The sequence below is a fragment of the Osmerus eperlanus genome, chromosome 21 (genome assembly GCF_963692335.1).
Source record: "Osmerus eperlanus chromosome 21, fOsmEpe2.1, whole genome shotgun sequence".
NCBI lineage: Eukaryota > Metazoa > Chordata > Actinopteri > Osmeriformes > Osmeridae > Osmerus > Osmerus eperlanus.
The window spans coordinates 615,266-633,264 of NC_085038.1; the positions used below are offsets into that span (position 1 = coordinate 615,266).

The window sequence follows — 17,999 nt, forward strand, 5'->3', positions numbered from 1 at the left end:
GTAGTGTCTACTATAACTCACCTGACGTAAACAGGTCGTTTTAAACCGACGTGAAACTGAAAATGATGAGAAACGGTTCTGTAGCGGACATAAACTTCTCGTTGACTCTGTCTCTAGTCTCAGGGTGGCTGAGCCCTGCTTGGAGGGGTGGGGGTGGGGGGGTCAGTCTTGGGTTACCCTCCGACATTTCTGCTGGGTGTTTACACACACACACACACACACACACACACACAGGCAGTATGTCAGCATGGGCCCACGGAGCTGGGAGAGTCAGGACTCACCACCCAGAGCCCCGGGGACGCAAGCCACATTTAGCTGGAAATTCCAGCCTGGCTCCTGTGTTAGCGCTAGCCTGGCTCCTGTGTTAGCGCTAGCCTGGCTCCTGTGTTAGCGCTAGCCTGGCTCCTGTGTTAGCGCTAGCCTGGCTCCTGTGTTAGCGCTAGCCTGGCTCCTGTGTTAGCGCTAGCCTGGCTCCTGTGTTAGCGCTAGCCTGGCTCCTGTGTTAGCGCTAGCCTGGCTCCTGTGTTAGCGCTAGCCTGGCTCCTGTGTTAGCGCTAGCCTGGCTCCTGTGTTAGCGCTAGCCTGGCTCCTGTGTTAGTGCTAGCCAGGCTCCTGTGTTAGCGCTAGCCTGGCTCCTGTGTTAGCGCTAGCCTGGCTCCAGTGTTAGCGCTAGCCTGGCTCCTGTGTTAGTGCTAGCCAGGCTCCTGTGTTAGCGCTAGCCTGGCTCCTGTGTTAGCGCTAGCCTGGCTCCTGTGTTAGCGCTAGCCTGGCTCCTGTGTTGTGGTTTGCGGATGAAGTTAACCCAAGGGCATTAAGGCGTTGGTCTGAAATTAAGTGTATCTGTGTTATGTTCCAACATGGATGTTTGGAAACTGCAAGGCTTTAATAATAATACACTCTCTCTTTCTACTCTTGCTCTGTTTTTCTTTCTCGCTGTCCCAAACACACTCACAGCCATGTGATAAAGGGATGTTGCCCCAAGTCTGAAGTGTAGGAGTCCCTTCCCCCACCCCTGTGGCAAACACACAGCACCTCCTGATATGGGTATGGAGGGGGAAGGTGGGTGTAGCTGGGTGGTGGATGGGAGACTGTGCAGTGTGTTCATCCTGGAGGGCAGTGCCCAGAGGGCAGCACTGCGTAGGAGAGGAACGATCTCAAGGCCACACATCAATGGAGGAGGAACTAAGACTGCACACACACACGCTTTCTCTCCTGCTCTCTCTCTCTCTCTCTCTCACTCACTCACTCACACTCACACTCACACACACACACACACACACACACCATTCATTCTCAAAAGTGAATCCTGTTGGACCTAAACTTAGCCAAGCAGAGGACTTCTCATTCTCTCACACACACACACACACAAAGCTATACAAAATTATATAAACTAGTGCAACCCGTATATTTAAGTGGTTGCTAGTTCTTCTAGTTGTACTTTCTCTTGTACAATTCCCTATTTCTAATCAAACAGTTATCTGTTAGTTAGCACAACAACAATTAGCTGTTGTATAGGCTACAACCCGTTAGTCACCTGTTTAGCTCACGGTCTCTGTCTCTCTGTTTAGACACAGAGACCTCTCTCTACTTCCATTGTTTGAAAATGTTTAGGAAGTGAGAAGGGTGTGAGAGGAGAACTTTTAGGTGAGGATATCAGGGTGGAGACCAAGTGAAGGAATGTTTTAAATCTCCTGGTCATCTTGCTCACTTTAGTCATTCACACAACACACACCCACACATCTGAAACCAGAGACCCAAGCTGAGGGCTTTGGTGCAGGAGTCATTTCCCCCTCTCACCCTCAACCTCTCTGGACAGAACACCTGCTGTGCTCTGTTCAAATGATTAGATCTCAAGATGTTTGGTTTAACTACAGGGGGTGTGTGTGTGTGTGTAGCAGGTGTGTACACGTTTGTTAAACTTTAACAGCATTCACATAAAGTATGAACTGGAGTATAGTCTGGGCTCCTGTTAAGTTGCTGACAAACGGTATGTGAATGAGAAGCCGGACAGGGAAATACTATCAAGATCAACCATTACCCGAGAGAGAGGGAGAGAATGTGAGGTAAAGAGGAGAGAGTGAATGTGAGGGAGAGAGTGAATGTGAAGGAGAGAGTGAATGTGAAGGAGAGTGAATGTGAGGGAGAGAGTGAATGTGTGAGGGAGAGGGAGAGAGTGAATGTGAGAGGGAGAGGGAGAGAGTGAATGTGAGAGAGAGAGAGTGTGAGTTGGGTGGGGTTAGAGAAAGTCATGTTTAGTGCAGGTATAAGCAGGGTAGTTTCCGTGTGTTATAAAGAGACGTTATCTCCATGGCAGCGCGCCAAACCACATGGAACTAGAGCACAGCGTTACTCAACGTTAAATTCCAGACCTTGTGTCGCACCTTTGTAAGTTGTTCAGGAAATGCAGGGCTTGTTGACTGGTTCCTGGTCAGAGTCCACCCTGCAGGAACACCTTTTCTTCATCCCAGCAGAGAAGGGCTTGGTCATTATCCATGTGTCTCTCTCTTTTTGTCTCAGAGAAGCTTTTGTTAAGTATACTGTCTTTAGTTGTTTCACACTGAAAACCATCCACCCACCTGCTTTTATTTCTTATCGGCGCCATCTCATGCAGGCGTACTCATTTGTGTACATACAGATAAACACTAACAATAAGCTGCAGTCTTGAAGTGCTTATTTGTAGTATTGACACCTGTTTTCAACACAGACAGTGCCTAGGCAGTGTTGACTGTTGAAACCCTTCCCTGCACTGAGTCTTATCCATGAGTCACCTCCAAACAAGTCTTATGCACAAGGCTCCAACTGAGGTGAAACTGAAACCGGTTTTATCAGAGATACTGACCCCCCGAGACCTGTCACAGTTCTAGAGAAGACTTTCTGTCTCTAACAATAGCAGAGTGGTTAATGAATCCAGCCTCAGCCCCACCCTTGTCCCTGTCTCTCAGGATGAGTCCAGGCCCAGCCCCACCCTTGTCCCTGTCTCTCAGGATGAGTCCAGGCCCAGCCCCACCCTTGTCCCTGTCTCTCAGGATGAGTCCAGGCTGTGTGCTGAACTCTGGACGACGCCTCTGTTTGGCGTGAGGAGCATTTCCTCTTCTGAGGTTCCACCAAATCTTATCCTCATAACCGCCCGGAGCTGCTCTGCTCTGGCTAAGCTACACGCTAGTCAGCTAGCAGACACTCATCCAAAGCGACGCACAAATAGCGAGAGTATACAGAGTCCTACAGAGTCCTACAGAGTCCTACAGAGTCCTACAGAGTCCTACAGAGTCCTACAGAGTCCTACAGAGTCCTACAGAGTCCTACAGAGTCCTACAGAGTCCTACAGAGTCCTACAGAGTCCTACAGAGTCCTACAGAGTCCTACAGAGTCCTACAGAGTCCTACAGAGTCCTACAGAGTCCTACAGAGTCCTACAGAGTCCTACAGAGTCCTACAGAGTCCTACAGAACATCGAGGAGGGGAAGCACGTGGCTCTAGCAGTGTTTTGGTGGTCGGAGTCGAGGAACGGTCTGCATTTACAGACACAGCTGAGCTGACCTCAGATCAGCTGTTGTTCTACGAGGCTGTGGACTGTAGCAGTGCATGTTGCCGGAGTCGGGTGCAGAGGAAGCTGATCCTAGATCAGTTCTGTCTGATCTGAGAGAGCCGTTTCCTAACGCCACCCCATCCTGATTCCTGGGTGTGAGAGACGGATGACCTTTGACCTCCTCTATCACTCTCACATACAGATCCTCTACAGCAGGGTTTCTTTAAATCTCTTGCAAGATTTATTTTGTAGCATTAAGAAGCTGGAGTCTTCACACTGTGCGGGAGTGTGTGCCTTTGTTCTATTTTTGAACCAACTGTATGTGTGCGTATGTGTGTGCGGTGCGTGTGCATGTGTGCGTCAGAATGAGAGAGAGAGAGACAGAGAGAGCGAGAGGAAAGCAGGGGGTTGTGAGAGAAGGATATGGGCACATGGGTAATTGGCAGGGATCCTCTCGTCACGAAGGAAGTGGGGAGGATTTGCACAAACGACGTGTGTGTGTGTGTGTAGGCACAGATGAAGGGGGTTATGTAGCAGATGGTGACAGTGCATGATTCAATCCCTGTGACGTGCAGATAACATTATGCAAACCCATCACTCAACACACACACACATATACACACAAACACACACACATACACACATACAGATGGCCCTAATAAAAGGCTGAGGTGTGTGTGTGTAAATCTTCTGTCAAATGAAGCAGAAAGCCGGTCTGTGGGAGGGGCAGAGCGGCTGGGCCCGGCAGGGATCACACACCTCGGTTAACACTGTCACACTCAGAGGGGTGTGTGGAGAGGAAGGCTCATGCCCTGCACCAGCTAGTCTACGCTTCACATGCTTCTACACACAAAATACATCACTGCCCTCATTCTACAGCTTCTTATATTGCAGTCCATAACCTTTATACAACATATTCTAACTTCAAGGTTTTTGTATGCATTGTATTTGGATGATTTACGATCTGCATACTTATTTATAATAGTTATTAATTGAAGGTCCATCATGGCTTGCACCTGGCTTGGTGATCATCCTGTGTTCCTGATGCGTGTCCCTCTGGGGTCAGTTTCTGGATGATCTCATCCCTTCTCCTCCTCTCTGACATCACCAACTCTCTCCTGCAGAGCCTAACTTCTCGGTGACCTCCGACCTCGTGCTGACCCCCCAGGCTGCCGGTGACCCCACAGAGCTGGCGTGTCATGTGACCAACATCACCCACCTTCCTGCCGCGGGAAGACTGGGCGTGGCCTGGGAGTACAGTCCACTTCCTGCTCCTCCCGGAGACCGCCCGGCAACCGCTCAGACAACACAGCTGATTGGCTCTCTGGACGCCCAGGGTAACCTCCAGACAGGAGAGCTGTACCGAGGCAGGGTGGAGTCTGGTGTGATCTCTCTGACCAGAGTCAAACCTGACACATTCATGCTGCGCTTTCTACAAACGCAAGTAAGGGTGTGTGTGGCTGTGGTGTGTGGTAAGAGGCTGAAGGTGTGTGTGTGTGTGTGTGTGTGAGAAGTAAGAGGCTGAAGGTGGTGTGTGGTAAGAGGCTGAAGGTGGTGTGTGGTAAGAGGCTGAAGGTGGTGTGTGGTAAGAGGCTGAAGGTGGTGTGTGGTAAGAGACTGAAGGTGGTGTGTGGTAAGAGGCTGAAGGTGGTGTGTGGTAAGAGGCTGAAGGTGGTGTGTTGTAAGAGGCTGAAGGTGGTGTGTTGTAAGAGGCTGAAGGTGGTGTGTGTGTGTGTGTGTGTGTGTGTGTGTGTGTGTGTGTGTGTGTGTGTGTGTGTGTGTGTGTGTGTGTGTGTGTGTGTGTGTGTGTGTGTGTGTGTGAGAAGTAAGAGGCTGAAGGTGGTGTGTGGTAAGAGGCTGAAGGTGGTGTGTGGTAAGAGACTGAAGGTGGTGTGTGGTAAGAGGCTGAAGGTGGTGTGTGGTAAGAGACTGAAGGTGGTGTGTGGTAAGAGACTGAAGGTGGTGTGTGGTAAGAGGCTGAAGGTGGTGTGTGGTAAGAGGCTGAAGGTGGTGTGTGGTAAGAGACTGAAGGTGGTGTGTGGTAAGAGGCTGAAGGTGTGATATGCTGAGGTGTGTCTCGGGCTGTGAATCATCCTCAGGACTTTCCCAGCAGCGTACCTACTTCTCTGTTCCTGACTCTCACATCCTGTCTGTCTCTCTCTGTCTGTCTGTCTCTCTCTGTCTGTCTGTCTCTCTCTGTCTGTCTGTCTCTCTCTCTTTCTGTCTGTCTCTCTATCTGTCTCTGTCTCTTTCTGTCTGTCTCTCTATCTGTCTCTGTCTCTCTCTGTCTGTCTCTCTGCCTCTCTCTGTTTGTCTCTCTGTCTCTGTCTGTCTGTCTCTCTCTGTCTCTCTCTGTCTGTCTCTGTCTCTCACATTCTCTGGCCTCTGCTCCCCAGGATGGAGACATGGGGGCGTACACCTGCTCTGTGAGCGCCTGGACTCCTGCCCGTCAGGGGGGGATGGAGCGAGCAGCCGAGCTCAGGACTCCCTCGGTCACCGTACGCTGGGAGTCCAAACGTTAGTGCCTGTCTGTCTGCCTGTCAACGCGTTCCAGTGTTTCATGTTCACAAACATGTTACTGGGGATGTTTATATTCTAACAATAGATAACATGAACCAGTCCTATGACCATGAACTCACACACACACACACAGACACACAAACACAACTGTTCTATTTAACACGTCAGAGATGGTAGCACAGGAAGACGAGTCATTGTTTCCACAGCTTGGTTCTTATTGACATCCTTCAAGAAGTCACACAGAACTTGTTCTCACCCACAGGCATACGCACACACACTCATGCATCCACAAACATTCACACCAACACATGCACACACACACATTGATGTATAGACTAGCTGGTTGATGTATAGACTAGCTGGTTGATGTATAGACTAGCTTGTTGATGTATAGACTAGCTGGTTGATGTATAGACTAGCTGGTTAATGTATAGACTAGCTGGTTGATGTATAGACTAGCTGGTTAATGTATAGACTAGCTGGTTAATGTATAGACTAGCTGGTTAATGTATAGACTAGCTGGTTGATGTATAGACTAGCTGGTTGATGTATAGACTAGCTGGTTGATGTACCAACCAGCTTGCTGACCAGGTGTGGTCCGCTGTAGGCCCGGGGCTGAGCGTGGTGGCTCGGACTGAGCGCGTGGCGTCGGCGGGTGGAGCTGTGTTCCAGATGAGCTGCAGCCTGGCGGTGGAGCATCTGCAGGAGCCAGGGTTCTCCGTGCTGGTCCAGACCCAGGAAAACCTGGAGGGGACCCCCAGGACCGTGGTGTCCCTCAGCCCAGACGCTGTGCTGCACCACGGGGGGATCACCGACCCCAGCCGCAGGTACCCTGGAGACGCATGCATGCATACACAGTGTGCATGCATACACACAGTGTTGAGATGATGGTGGTGGGGATGATTACGTTGATGGTGATGATGATGGTGATGATGATGGTGATGGAGGTGGTGATGATGGAGGTGGTGATGATGGAGGTGATGGAGGTGATGGAGGTGATGGAGGTGATGGTGATGGAAGTGGTGATGATGGAGGTGATGGAGGTGATGGCGGTGATGGAGGTGATGGTGATGGAAGTGGTGATGATGGTGATGGAGATGATGATGATGGAGGTGATGGTGATGGAGGTGATGGTGATGGAGGTGATGATGATGATGGAGGTGATGGTGATGGAGGTGATGATGATGATGGAGGTGATGATGATGATGGAGGTGATGATGATGATGGAGGTGATGGTGATGGAGGTGGTGATGATGGAGGTGATGGTGATGGAGGTGGTGATGATGGAGGTGATGGTGATGGAGGTGATGGTGATGGAGGTGATGATGATGATGGAGGTGATGGTGATGGAGGTGGTGATGATGGAGGTGATGGTGATGACAGTCCTCTCCCTGTCTTCAGAGACAGCCTGGTGCTGGTGAAGACCGGCCCGGCAGAGTTCAGCTTCCGCCTGGCCGGGGTGCAGCTGTCTGACCGGGGCTTCTACTGGTGTGATGTCACGGCCTGGACGCGGCAGACCGGACAGGCCTGGACCCGAGCCGTCAGCGCAGAGTCCAACAAGATCCAGGTCACCTTCGACGAGACTGGTGGGTGTGGTCAGGGGTCACACAGGGGTCACACAGGGGTCACACACTGTTCTAGCACTCTTGACTATTATGTTCATATTATATTCTTTAACATATTAGTATATCATATGTTGTTATTTATTATGGACATTAGATGTTAACATCATCAGACGGAAATGGAGAAAGACAGTATTAGAAATATGATGTGTGCGTGTATATATACAGTATATGTATGTGTATGTATGTATACATATGTATACGGCCCCGTCCTCAAAAAAAGGCTTCTTTCTTTTTCTGCGTGTACCTCCTGCTCTTGCCCCCAACATTTCACTGTAACCATAACGGAAAAAAAATTATATTCTTAATATTTAATGAAGGCCCTTGTGCTGATTATGGACACATAATAAGTGGGTTTTAGTTTAACGTTGTCGATGTGTTACAGAACACCTTTTGGTATCCCCCCCCCCCAGAAACTGCTCATGAGAACGTATGTGATTTCCCAAAAGCCCCAAACTACAGAATCTCACTCTGAAGTTTTGGTGAAGTTTTGATGTGACTACAGCTCTGCACTGTAGTCACATCATTCACTAGCATGTATACTTATGTTTATACTTGTGATTCTTGAGTTGTAAGTCTTGGATATCTATATTTAACACATGCTTAAAAGCTCCCACACACAGCCTTGGTCGACCTACTTTGCTGTGTTTGATGTTACTGGTAGAAGGGTAGGAATAGTTTCTCAATCTTCTGTCTCCTGGGAAGTACGGACGGTTCTTTTGCTCCTTCTCCTTTCTCTCTCCTCTTTACCTCCTCTCGTCTTTCTCTCTCTCTCTTCTCTGTGTCTCTGTGGGGTAGGGGCTTCAAAGCAGCGCCCCATGGCAAATCTGTCCTGGACAAATCAGTTACAAGCTGCAAGGATCCGTATCACTGATTCTCTTTTCCCTGTGTGAGGGTTCAACTGTGTTTGTATGTTGAACGCACGCCAAGAAGAGACTGCACTGAGCGTGAAGGGCACACACATGCACACACACAGCACAATTCTAAGACCTCTAATGAACTCGTCGCACACAGTAAGAGACATTGAATGTGCTGGACTTGTACTTATGTGTTTGTGTGTGTCTTCCAGGCCCCTCGTTCTTTGTGGGGATCAAGTCTGACACCACCAAGGTGTTTCCCTGGGAGACGGCCAAGATGGAGTGTAACCTCGGAGTGTCAGGATCCTCCCGCAAGACTGGTAGGAACCTCACACACACACACACACACACACACACACCTGAACTACACACACATGAACTACACACACACTCACACACACGCATTGAACAACACACACACATACACACACATGTACTACTCACACACACACCTGAACTATACACACACACCTGAACTATACACACACAGCTGAACTATACACACACAGCTGAACTATACACACACAGCTGGAATACGCAAACGCTCACATCCTCCACTCGCGCTCTCTCACTCACTCACTTTTATTCATTTGATCTCAAATAGAAAATTCCACCATAAACACGTCACTCACTGCCATTAAAATTAATTCCTGTATAAATGAATAGGTACCACATCAAGATTCATTTCATCACTTGTGTGTAATCTGTAGCGAGCGTCAGAAACTCCCGGGTGTTTAACAGTGTTGATACTGAGCCAGACTCCCTGAGACAACACTCTTATCAGCCTCCCTCCCTCTCTATTTTTCTCTCTCTCTCCCTCCCTCCTTCACACCTCTAACAGAAGCTCCCTCCCTCCCTCCCCCCCTCCCCTTGCCAGGCTGAGAGGGGTGGAGGATGACCTTCTGAGCATGGCACCTAAAACATGTTCCTTCTCTCCAATCAACTCTATTGTTTGTTCACGTTCTCTGTGGTCTCCCCACTTCTGTTTGTCCTGTTTCTCTCTCCGTCTGTCTCTCCCTCTCTCTGTCTGATCTTGTCTGTGTGTAAAGTGTACATTCTTCTGTTCAGTAATATCAGTGTGTTTACGGTTAGGGTTTAAACATGGAGGACACAGCCACATTCTTGTCACACATAAAATTTGAGATTATTAATAATAATAATAATAATGTATTGTGTGTGTGTAATGTTGATATGCTGTCCGACGCTCCACTGAGCTACACCCATCCCCCAGTCTTGAACACACCTTCTGGGGGATAGCTGATTGGCCAGGCAGAAACGTGTTTCGGAGGGCTACATGATTGACAGGCGCCTTTTCTCTGTAAATAGTTAGTTATTTACACTTTATAATCTAACCAGCATGACTAACTATCCAGGTAACTAACTTGCAGTAGTTTCTCTGTGTGGGATGGGAATAACCTAGTGTAAGCAGCCAGACTCTTTCGTTTCCTCAAAGTTATCTAGTTGGCATCATGATACACAATTTAATCAAATCCAATATTGGTTTTGGACTGACAGGAAATGTGTCACAAGGTGTGTCCCCGGGGACAAACCGTCAGTTGAATGGTTGTTTCAGTTACTCATGTTTCTCCTGACCCCTCCTCTCCTGACCCCTCCTCTCCTGACCCCTCCTCTCCTGACCCCTCCTCTCCTGACCCCTCCTCACCTGACCCCTCCTCACCTGACCCCTCCTCTCCTGACGCCTCCTCACCTGACCCCTCCTCTCCTGACCCCTCCTCTCCTGACCCCTCCTCTCCTGACCCCTCCTCTCCTGACGCCTCCTCACCTGACCCCTCCTCTCCTGACCCCTCCTCTCCTGACCCCTCCTCTCCTGACCCCTCCTCTCCTGACCCCTCCTCTCCTGACCCCTCCTCTCCTGACGCCTCCTCTCCTGACCCCTCCTCTCCTGACCCCTCCTCTCCTGACCCCTCCTCTCCTGACCCCTCCTCTCCTGACCCCTCCTCACCTGACCCCTCCTCTCCTGACCCCTCCTCTCCTGACCCCTCCTCTCCTGACCCCTCCTCACCTGACCCCTCCTCTCCTGACCCCTCCTCTCCTGACCCCTCCTCTCCTGACGCCTCCTCACCTGACCCCTCCTCTCCTGACCCCTCCTCACCTGACCCCTCCTCTCCTGACGCCTCCTCACCTGACCCCTCCTCACCTGACCCCTCCTCTCCTGACCCCTCCTCTCCTGACCCCTCCTCTCCTGACCCCTCCTCTCCTGACCCCTCCTCACCTGACCCCTCCTCTCCTGACGCCTCCTCACCTGACGCCCAACAGAGCAACAGTAGAGAGGAGGAGCAGGAGGAAGGAGGAGGGGAAAAGACAGGGAGGATTTAAACCTGCAACTTGTTTAACTGCAGTCAGAAGCTCTAACCACTAAGCTATACCTGTCCCCACAGAGGGCCAGCTAACCCCCTAGCCCTAGCTGTGTAGAGGAGATGAGAGACTATAGAGCTGTGTAGAGGAGATGAGAGACTATAGAGCTGTGTAAAGGAGATGAGAGAGAGAGAGAGAGAGAGACTATAGAGCTGTGTAGAGGAGATGAGAGAGAGAGAGAGAGAGACTATAGAGCTGTGTAGAGGACATGAGAGAGAGGGTATAGAGCTGTGTAGAGGAGATGAGAGAGAGAGATTATTGAGCTGTGTGTTGAGTAATGCAGTGTGATGCGTCTCCAGCATTCTTACCTAGGGACAAGCCTGGGCAGGACAGAGTCATAACTCTGGAATGGAGCTGGGAGGGGGGGGGGGGGGAGGAGCGTGTGATAACAGTTATCACTTGTGTTCACCTACAGTGATTTTCTGGACCAGATCCCTTTTCATCTTGTATATCTCCACTCTCCTGGCCTCGACCCTCGAACATGAAGATTCATGTGTGTGTGTGTGTGTACATGCTGCGTGTTTGAGACACACAATGCAATTATTGTCTGTGATGTTGGGCTTGTTGTTCCGTGTACCTGTGCCTGTGTGCAGACACCCTGGAGACGCTCAAGTGTGGAATGTGAGGACAGGAAGCAGGAAATGTGTGTGAACGTCACAGTCGAAGTGGCAGTCGGAAAAGTACAGAAACTTATTTTTGTTTTCGGACAAAAGATGTTTGTTTTGAGTCCCCAGTGTACTACCTTTATCCTTGAAACTTGAAACTGCCAACAAGCAAAAAACAGTTCAAGTTACCATCAGCCAGAATTGTATTGAAGATAATAGCCTGTCAAGGGCTCTTTCGTCTTACATTTTCGTTTACAGAGTTCTAGAACTGTCCGTTGTATCTGCAGAGTTCTAGAACTAGCAGACATCCCCACCCACCTGACCCGCACAATCACTTTACCCAGCTGCCCCTGCTTGACTAGCAGCCAGTAATTAATGATGCTTTCCTGTGGTCCATTAGGCGGAGGGAGGGAGGGAGGGAGGGAGGGAGAGAGGGAGAGAGGGAGAGAGGGAGAGAGGGAGAGAGGGAGGGAGGGAGGGAGGGAGGGAGGGAGGGAGGGAGGGAGGGAGGGAGGGAGGGAGGGAGGGAGGGAGGGAGGGAGGGAGGGAGGGAGGGAGGGAGGGAGGAGGAGGAGGGAACGTAAGATGCTGGCTGAGGGAGTGTGACTGTCTCGGTGTCTGTCCCCGTGTCTGTTCTAGTCAGTGAGCTTGTATGTGCTGGCAGGAGTGTGTTGTGTTGTTCTCTGTTTTGATCAGTTACCTGCGTTGATTTCCTCTCTGCTGCCCTGCTGGCTTGAGCCACATGTGACTGGGGTCATGTGACTGTGCAGCCAGTGTAGTTTAGTTGTCATTTGTGCTGGGTTAGGGTTAAATGAGAAAGATGAAGGGGCAGTATTCTGTACTGCATTTTGCAGTACTGTATAGTGCAGTATTCTGTACTGCATGTTGCAGTACTGTATAGTGCAGTATTCTGTACTGCATGTTGCAGTACTGTATAGTGCAGTATTCTGTACTGCATGTTGCTGTACTACACATAGTATCCTGATTTAATCACACGTCTTAGCAGTGATGACTTTGCTGTTACTCAAACAGAAATGTGGTTTGCTTTTAAACTCGCACCCCAATCATTTTGAGTAGCACGGTGTTTATGACTAAACCCCCAGTCTTATATCAGCATCACTAACGGTTGGCAGCGTTGCTTAGTCCTCCGATCCACACCCACACAAGGTTGTTGTTTCTGAAGAAACCACAGCTAGTGCAGGGTAGCGGCTCCAGCCAGGCCAGGGCAGAGCAAGCCCTTTTAAGGTCTGGATCTGTGTTTGTTTTGGTTGACTAGTGTCTGCAGAGGTGGGCTTGTGGTGAAGCATTAACGAGCTTCACACAAAATGAGTCTTCTTCCCTTGTGAGTCACTACATCCGAGTCATTTCATCTCTCTGTCGTCGCTCGCTATCCTTGCCTTCTGTTGTTTCTTTGACTATTCTTCTTTTAACATTCATGTTTTTGTACTACCTTCTGTTCTCTTTTTGATTCATCCTTTCCTCCCCTCCTCTTGTTCTAGCTAGGGTATTATTCCAGTTCTCTGTGTGTGTGTATGCGTGTGTGTGTGAGAGCGAGCGAGTGTGTGGGAGGACCAGCTCTAATAGCTCCTCTCTCTGACACAGTAATGACCAGCTAGAGGTTCCCCTCAGCACAGGGACCTGCTGTGCTGTCTCCCAGCCAGACAGCGACACACACACACACAGCAATGTTTCCAGATCCACCTCACACAACCTCACACTCCTCCTCAACACTTCCTGTCTCCGTAGGAAAAAACGCAGGTTAAATATGAGGCTGTACGAACGAATACATGACACAATGCATAATGGGAAATGTAGTCAAATCTTATAACGTATACTCCCATCTCTCTCCCCTCCTCCTCACAGACGACGTGTCTTACGAGGTGAGCTGGTTCCTGACGCGCATGCGCGGCGCTCAGACAAGCACGCTCCTCGCCAGCGTCGACCGCTTCGGCGTGGTGAGGAAGGGCCAACGCAACTCGAGCAGCGACGTGTCTCTGGAGCGCAGTGGCCCCCACACCTACACCCTGAGCGTGCACGCCACCCAGGACAGCGACTCGGGGGAGTACCACTGCCTGGCCACGCCCTGGCACCTGTCTGCCTCCACCGGGGCCTGGACGCAGGCCGCTCAGATCAGCTCCACCAGGGTGTTCCTCACCGTACGCTTCGCCAGTGAGTAGTCACGTGGGTTTTTACTTGCACGTGTGTTGTTAGCATGCACGTGTTTGGCATTTGTGTGTTTAGCGTGTGTGGGTTAACCATGTTTGTGTTTCAGTGTGTGGGTGTGTTTCAGTGTGTGTGTGTGTTTCAGTGTGTGTGTGTGTTTCAGTGTGTGTGTGTGTGTTTGTGTGTGTGTGTGTTTCAGTGTGTGACCCCTCTCTGTCTCCTCAGTGTGGGACTCTCTGAAGCTGCCCCTGCTGTACGGTGCGGGGGCATCGCTGGGGGTGGGCGTGTTCTCCCTCCTGCTGGGCCTGGTGTGTGCCCGCTGCTGCTGCCGGAACACCACACACACCCCGCGCTCACGCACCAAGCTCATGGACCTGGAGATGGACTGACACACAGCCCGTCACACACACACGCACACACACTCTCTCTGGGACCACCACCCTTTCCTAGTCCAGTGAACGAGCGAGCGACGAGCGCGCACGTGCAGGCACGTTACCATGGCCACGCCGACCGACCAATTGCAGCACTTCTTGGGTGTGTTGCTTGGAGCTTTCTGATTGGCCGATGGAAGAGGAAGCATTCAGTCGTGAGGATTGCCATTGGCTGGTGTGACGTGTGACTTGCATTTCAAAACTCCTGGACTACATCTCCCTCGAGAGGACTCTATCTTCTCTCCTGAACACTAGTTTTTTAAATGACTTTTTTAAAGCTTTAAACGGGGAGACGTGTGTGTGTACATTGTGTGTGTGTACGTTGTGTGTGTACGCTGTGTGTGTGTGTGGCAAACACTGCCCACGCTGGAATAGACAGATGTATTTCCTGTCCCCCCCTCCCCCTTGTCAAGGTGATGATGTCATAACTGTGCGACTGGGATCCAGATGACCTGGTGCACCGTGACATCATACACTGTGAGACTATAGACTTGAACCCCCTTACCCCTCTGTACTGCCCCAACTGTGAAGAACGCAGAAGAGCCTGTTTAGACCCCAGGTTCAGATGAGATGTGGTCAAAAGGGAGAATGAAACTGTGGCTGGTAGTGAGAGAGAATGTGGTCGGCTCTGGGAGTCTCGTTCTTGTAACTTGGTTCAGTCACAAGTCATCAAGCAGCAGATAGAGATGAACGATGTATAAATATAGAAGTGTGTATCAGTCGTAGGCTGGGCTGCTAGGTAGCAATAAAACAGGATGAGCAGAGGAAGTCTTGGTGCTGCGTGGGTCTCTGCCTGCTCCAGAGCTGGGAGCAGCTCTGCTGGTGCTACACCCCGAGGCCTTACTCTCCTACCCCCTCAGAGGCACCCTGGGCTGGGTTCCAACACTGCTGCTGCCCCCTCTTCTGTCCCCTCCTATCCAACACTTCTTCCGGTAGACAAGCAGAGAGTAATTACTGAGCCGTAAGCCGAAGAGGCTGAATTGAATATGGGTCAGTTTAAACCACTATAAAGTTCCATGCATTGTCCCAGTTGCACAGACTAATGAAGGCACTGTTGTTGCCTCAGAGATGTTGTTGTACTGCGGCTTTAAGGGTTCAAATCACTTCCTATATTAGTAGATCACAGTTCCAGCATTATAAAGCAGTCTCTCCACCTCTCTCCACCTCTCTCTCTCTCTCCACCTCTCTCTCGCTCTCTCCACCTCTCTCTCGCTCTCTCCACCTCTCTCTCTCTCTCTCCACCTCTCTCTCTCTCTTGCTCAGCTCTTTCTCTGGGTTGGAAGGTGTGTGTCTGCAGCCAGGTCAGTCCTGGGAGTGTGAGAGAGACTGGGGGTGGTTGTCCCAGTCCCTTGGGCTCTGCTGGCAGTTCTCAGCCTGGGGACAAAGAGCTGCCCTTCCCTGCTAATCCTCCACCAGGCTTTAGAGGCCTTTATAGCTGATATCCTGTCCTGTCGCTCCATCGACAAACAAACGTGTTCAACAGTCCTCATTCTGCACACGCCCTAACTTGAATGCACATACACACATAGACACATAGACACGAGCATGGCTCAAACACACACAGCTTGAACATAACCCTACCTACCCCCATGCATTGCAGTGTAACGACTTGAATTTACATTCAGCACACACTGACACACACAAGGAGAGAGTCTTCCAGCATTCCCACTTGTGCTGCAGCCCGTCAGTGGAGTACCAGCTGTCTGGGAAGGGAACCTGGCCAGGGTTCAGGTTTGGAATCTGACAGGGTTTAGTCCACTCCAACCCTCCACTGCCCCCAGCAGGAGCAGAGTGGTAGTGCCAAACTAGAGACTGACGCTTCCTGGTGTTGAGACTACTCCTAATACACACACACTCTACACACACTACACTACACACACTACAAACACCCCACAATAAAACACTTCAAGTGGTTATGAAAGTCCTTTGTTGTTTATTTTTAGTTTGACATTATTATTGTGATGGATGTTTTTAAATAGATTTCTAAGTCTTCTTTTTTGTTGTAAATTACTATAAAAGCTTCTATGAATTTTATCTGATTTGAATATTGTATAGTTGTGCCAATGTTTCCCTGGGTAACGATCAATCAGGTTTTTATATGATCTTCTGATGCTTCCAGCCTACTGAACAACTTCAAATATTTCTGCCAGAATAAATGTTTTATAACTGTGCGTTGGGCTGATACGAGCTTGTTGCATCGTTCCATATTCTCTCCGTCTCTCGTGTTCTTCAGGGAATCAGCCCTGAGTCCGCTCCGTCTCTTCTCTCTCAATTAGAAATGCAGATTAGTTTTATGTTTAGAACAGAATCTGTCAAGCCCCCAACCTCCAGTGAGGTTCGTTTTCACTCTTTCTCCATCACACTATCTCTCTCTCTCTCGCCCTCTCTCTCCTCTCTTCCTCCTTGCCTCCGTCTCTCCCATTCTTCTCATTCCTTCTTCCCTTTCTCTCGATCACTGGCACCGTCCCAGTTTTTGGTGCTGTGGTTTTTCACCCAAATCTTTGTGTGTGTGTCTGTGTGAGTGTCTGTGTGTGTGTCTGTGTGAGTGTCTGTGTGTGTCTGTGTGAGTGTCTGTGTGTGTGTCTGTGTGAGTGTCTGTGTGTGTGTCTGTGTGAGTGTCTGTGTGTGTGTCTGTGTGAGAGTCTGCCAACCACACATCATTCCTGCACATCCAGAGCTGCAAGATCAACCTGCTCATAAAGTGTCTTCTGGGGTTGAGAGGGTCATTAAGTTAATGATAGTTATGGAAGGTTATTATAAAATGCTCAACTGCTTCTACTGCTAGCTGTGGTGAAGCTGAGCTGAGGAGAGAGTTTCACACTCTGGAGGAGAGATTCGGAGCAGAGTGGTTCTCATGGCAGGGACTGTCTCTCTGGATCACACTTACACCCTGGGGGTGAGGGGGTGGGGGAAGTTCTACTGAGGGTAGGAGGGCAGCGTGGAACTCAGGAGATGGAATGCAGCGATGACTCGTCAACACTTCCTCGTCATGGCAACATTGTCAACAGACTTTGTGAGTGGCGATGAGAGGGAGGGGGGAGAGGGAGGGAGAGGGGGGGAAAGAGAGTTTACGGTTTGGGTTCGAAGATATCTGACCTGAGTCCTGAAGATGTCTCGCACACACACACACAGCGCCAGCCTCAGTCACAGTCCCATTTGTAACATCCAGAACACTAAAGTCCCTGTATGGCAGCATTCCAACCAAGCAGTTTGACTTGTCCTTGTAGGGCTGAGAGCCCTCGGCAGGGTGGGTCCTTCAGCTATAGCCTGGACTGCTATCTGCCTGGGTGCAATTCCATCTAGTATGAGCCAACACTCATACTACCATACTATCTAGTATGAGCCAGTACTACCATAGTATCTAGTATGAACCAGTACTACCATACTATCTAGTATGACCCAGTACTACCATAGTATCTAGTATGACCCAGTACTACCATACTATCTAGTTTACCAGATGAATATCTGGTTTGTATCATATAGTAAAGCACAACAGGCTCAATCGTCTAAATAACTCCTTCATGCAGGGAGACTGTATTCCTTCCCCACACACGCACACGCACACACACACACACACACACACTGGTTCATCTTCTCTGATCAGATTAATCCATCTAAGGGTTTTCTTCCCCTCTGCCATGCTAATGTTTAATGCACATTCATTCATACAGCTGTCATAACCTATTATGAATGCTGTATGGATGCTCATGTCTTGCCTGGAGCGAGACATTAAACTGGGCTGCTCCTACTGGACAGGACAGACAGGTCCACACATTCTGACCACACATTTGAAGTTCTGTAACTAAGTTCAACTTCAGCCCTGTTACGACATTATTGCCCGGCGACAGTGAATCCAGCAGAGGAGTTAAGAGTCTTTAATAAAAGAGGAGCGTGCATAAC

The 17,999-nt window shown here is 49.9% G+C and overlaps 1 protein-coding gene and 1 long non-coding RNA gene across 2 annotated transcripts in view; both read left to right on the forward strand.

Annotated features, from left to right (window-relative positions):
* The window catches only part of ptgfrnb (prostaglandin F2 receptor inhibitor b), a 24,092-nt gene extending 7,822 nt beyond the window's left edge, over positions 1–16,270 (forward strand). The window contains exons 5-11 of the mRNA XM_062446601.1: positions 4,650–4,969; positions 5,922–6,042; positions 6,653–6,872; positions 7,447–7,631; positions 8,737–8,844; positions 13,369–13,674; positions 13,894–16,270. Coding sequence (XP_062302585.1) covers positions 4,650–4,969; positions 5,922–6,042; positions 6,653–6,872; positions 7,447–7,631; positions 8,737–8,844; positions 13,369–13,674; positions 13,894–14,057 — 1,424 coding nt within the window. The 3' untranslated portion in view covers positions 14,058–16,270. The remainder of the gene's footprint in view (positions 1–4,649; positions 4,970–5,921; positions 6,043–6,652; positions 6,873–7,446; positions 7,632–8,736; positions 8,845–13,368; positions 13,675–13,893) is intronic.
* LOC134007279 (uncharacterized) lies at positions 4,994–5,368 on the forward strand. The gene is made up of 3 exons (XR_009928025.1): positions 4,994–5,052; positions 5,245–5,269; positions 5,352–5,368. It is a non-coding gene; the product is annotated as an uncharacterized LOC134007279 (long non-coding RNA).
* Positions 16,271–17,999: the final 1,729 nt, after the last annotated feature.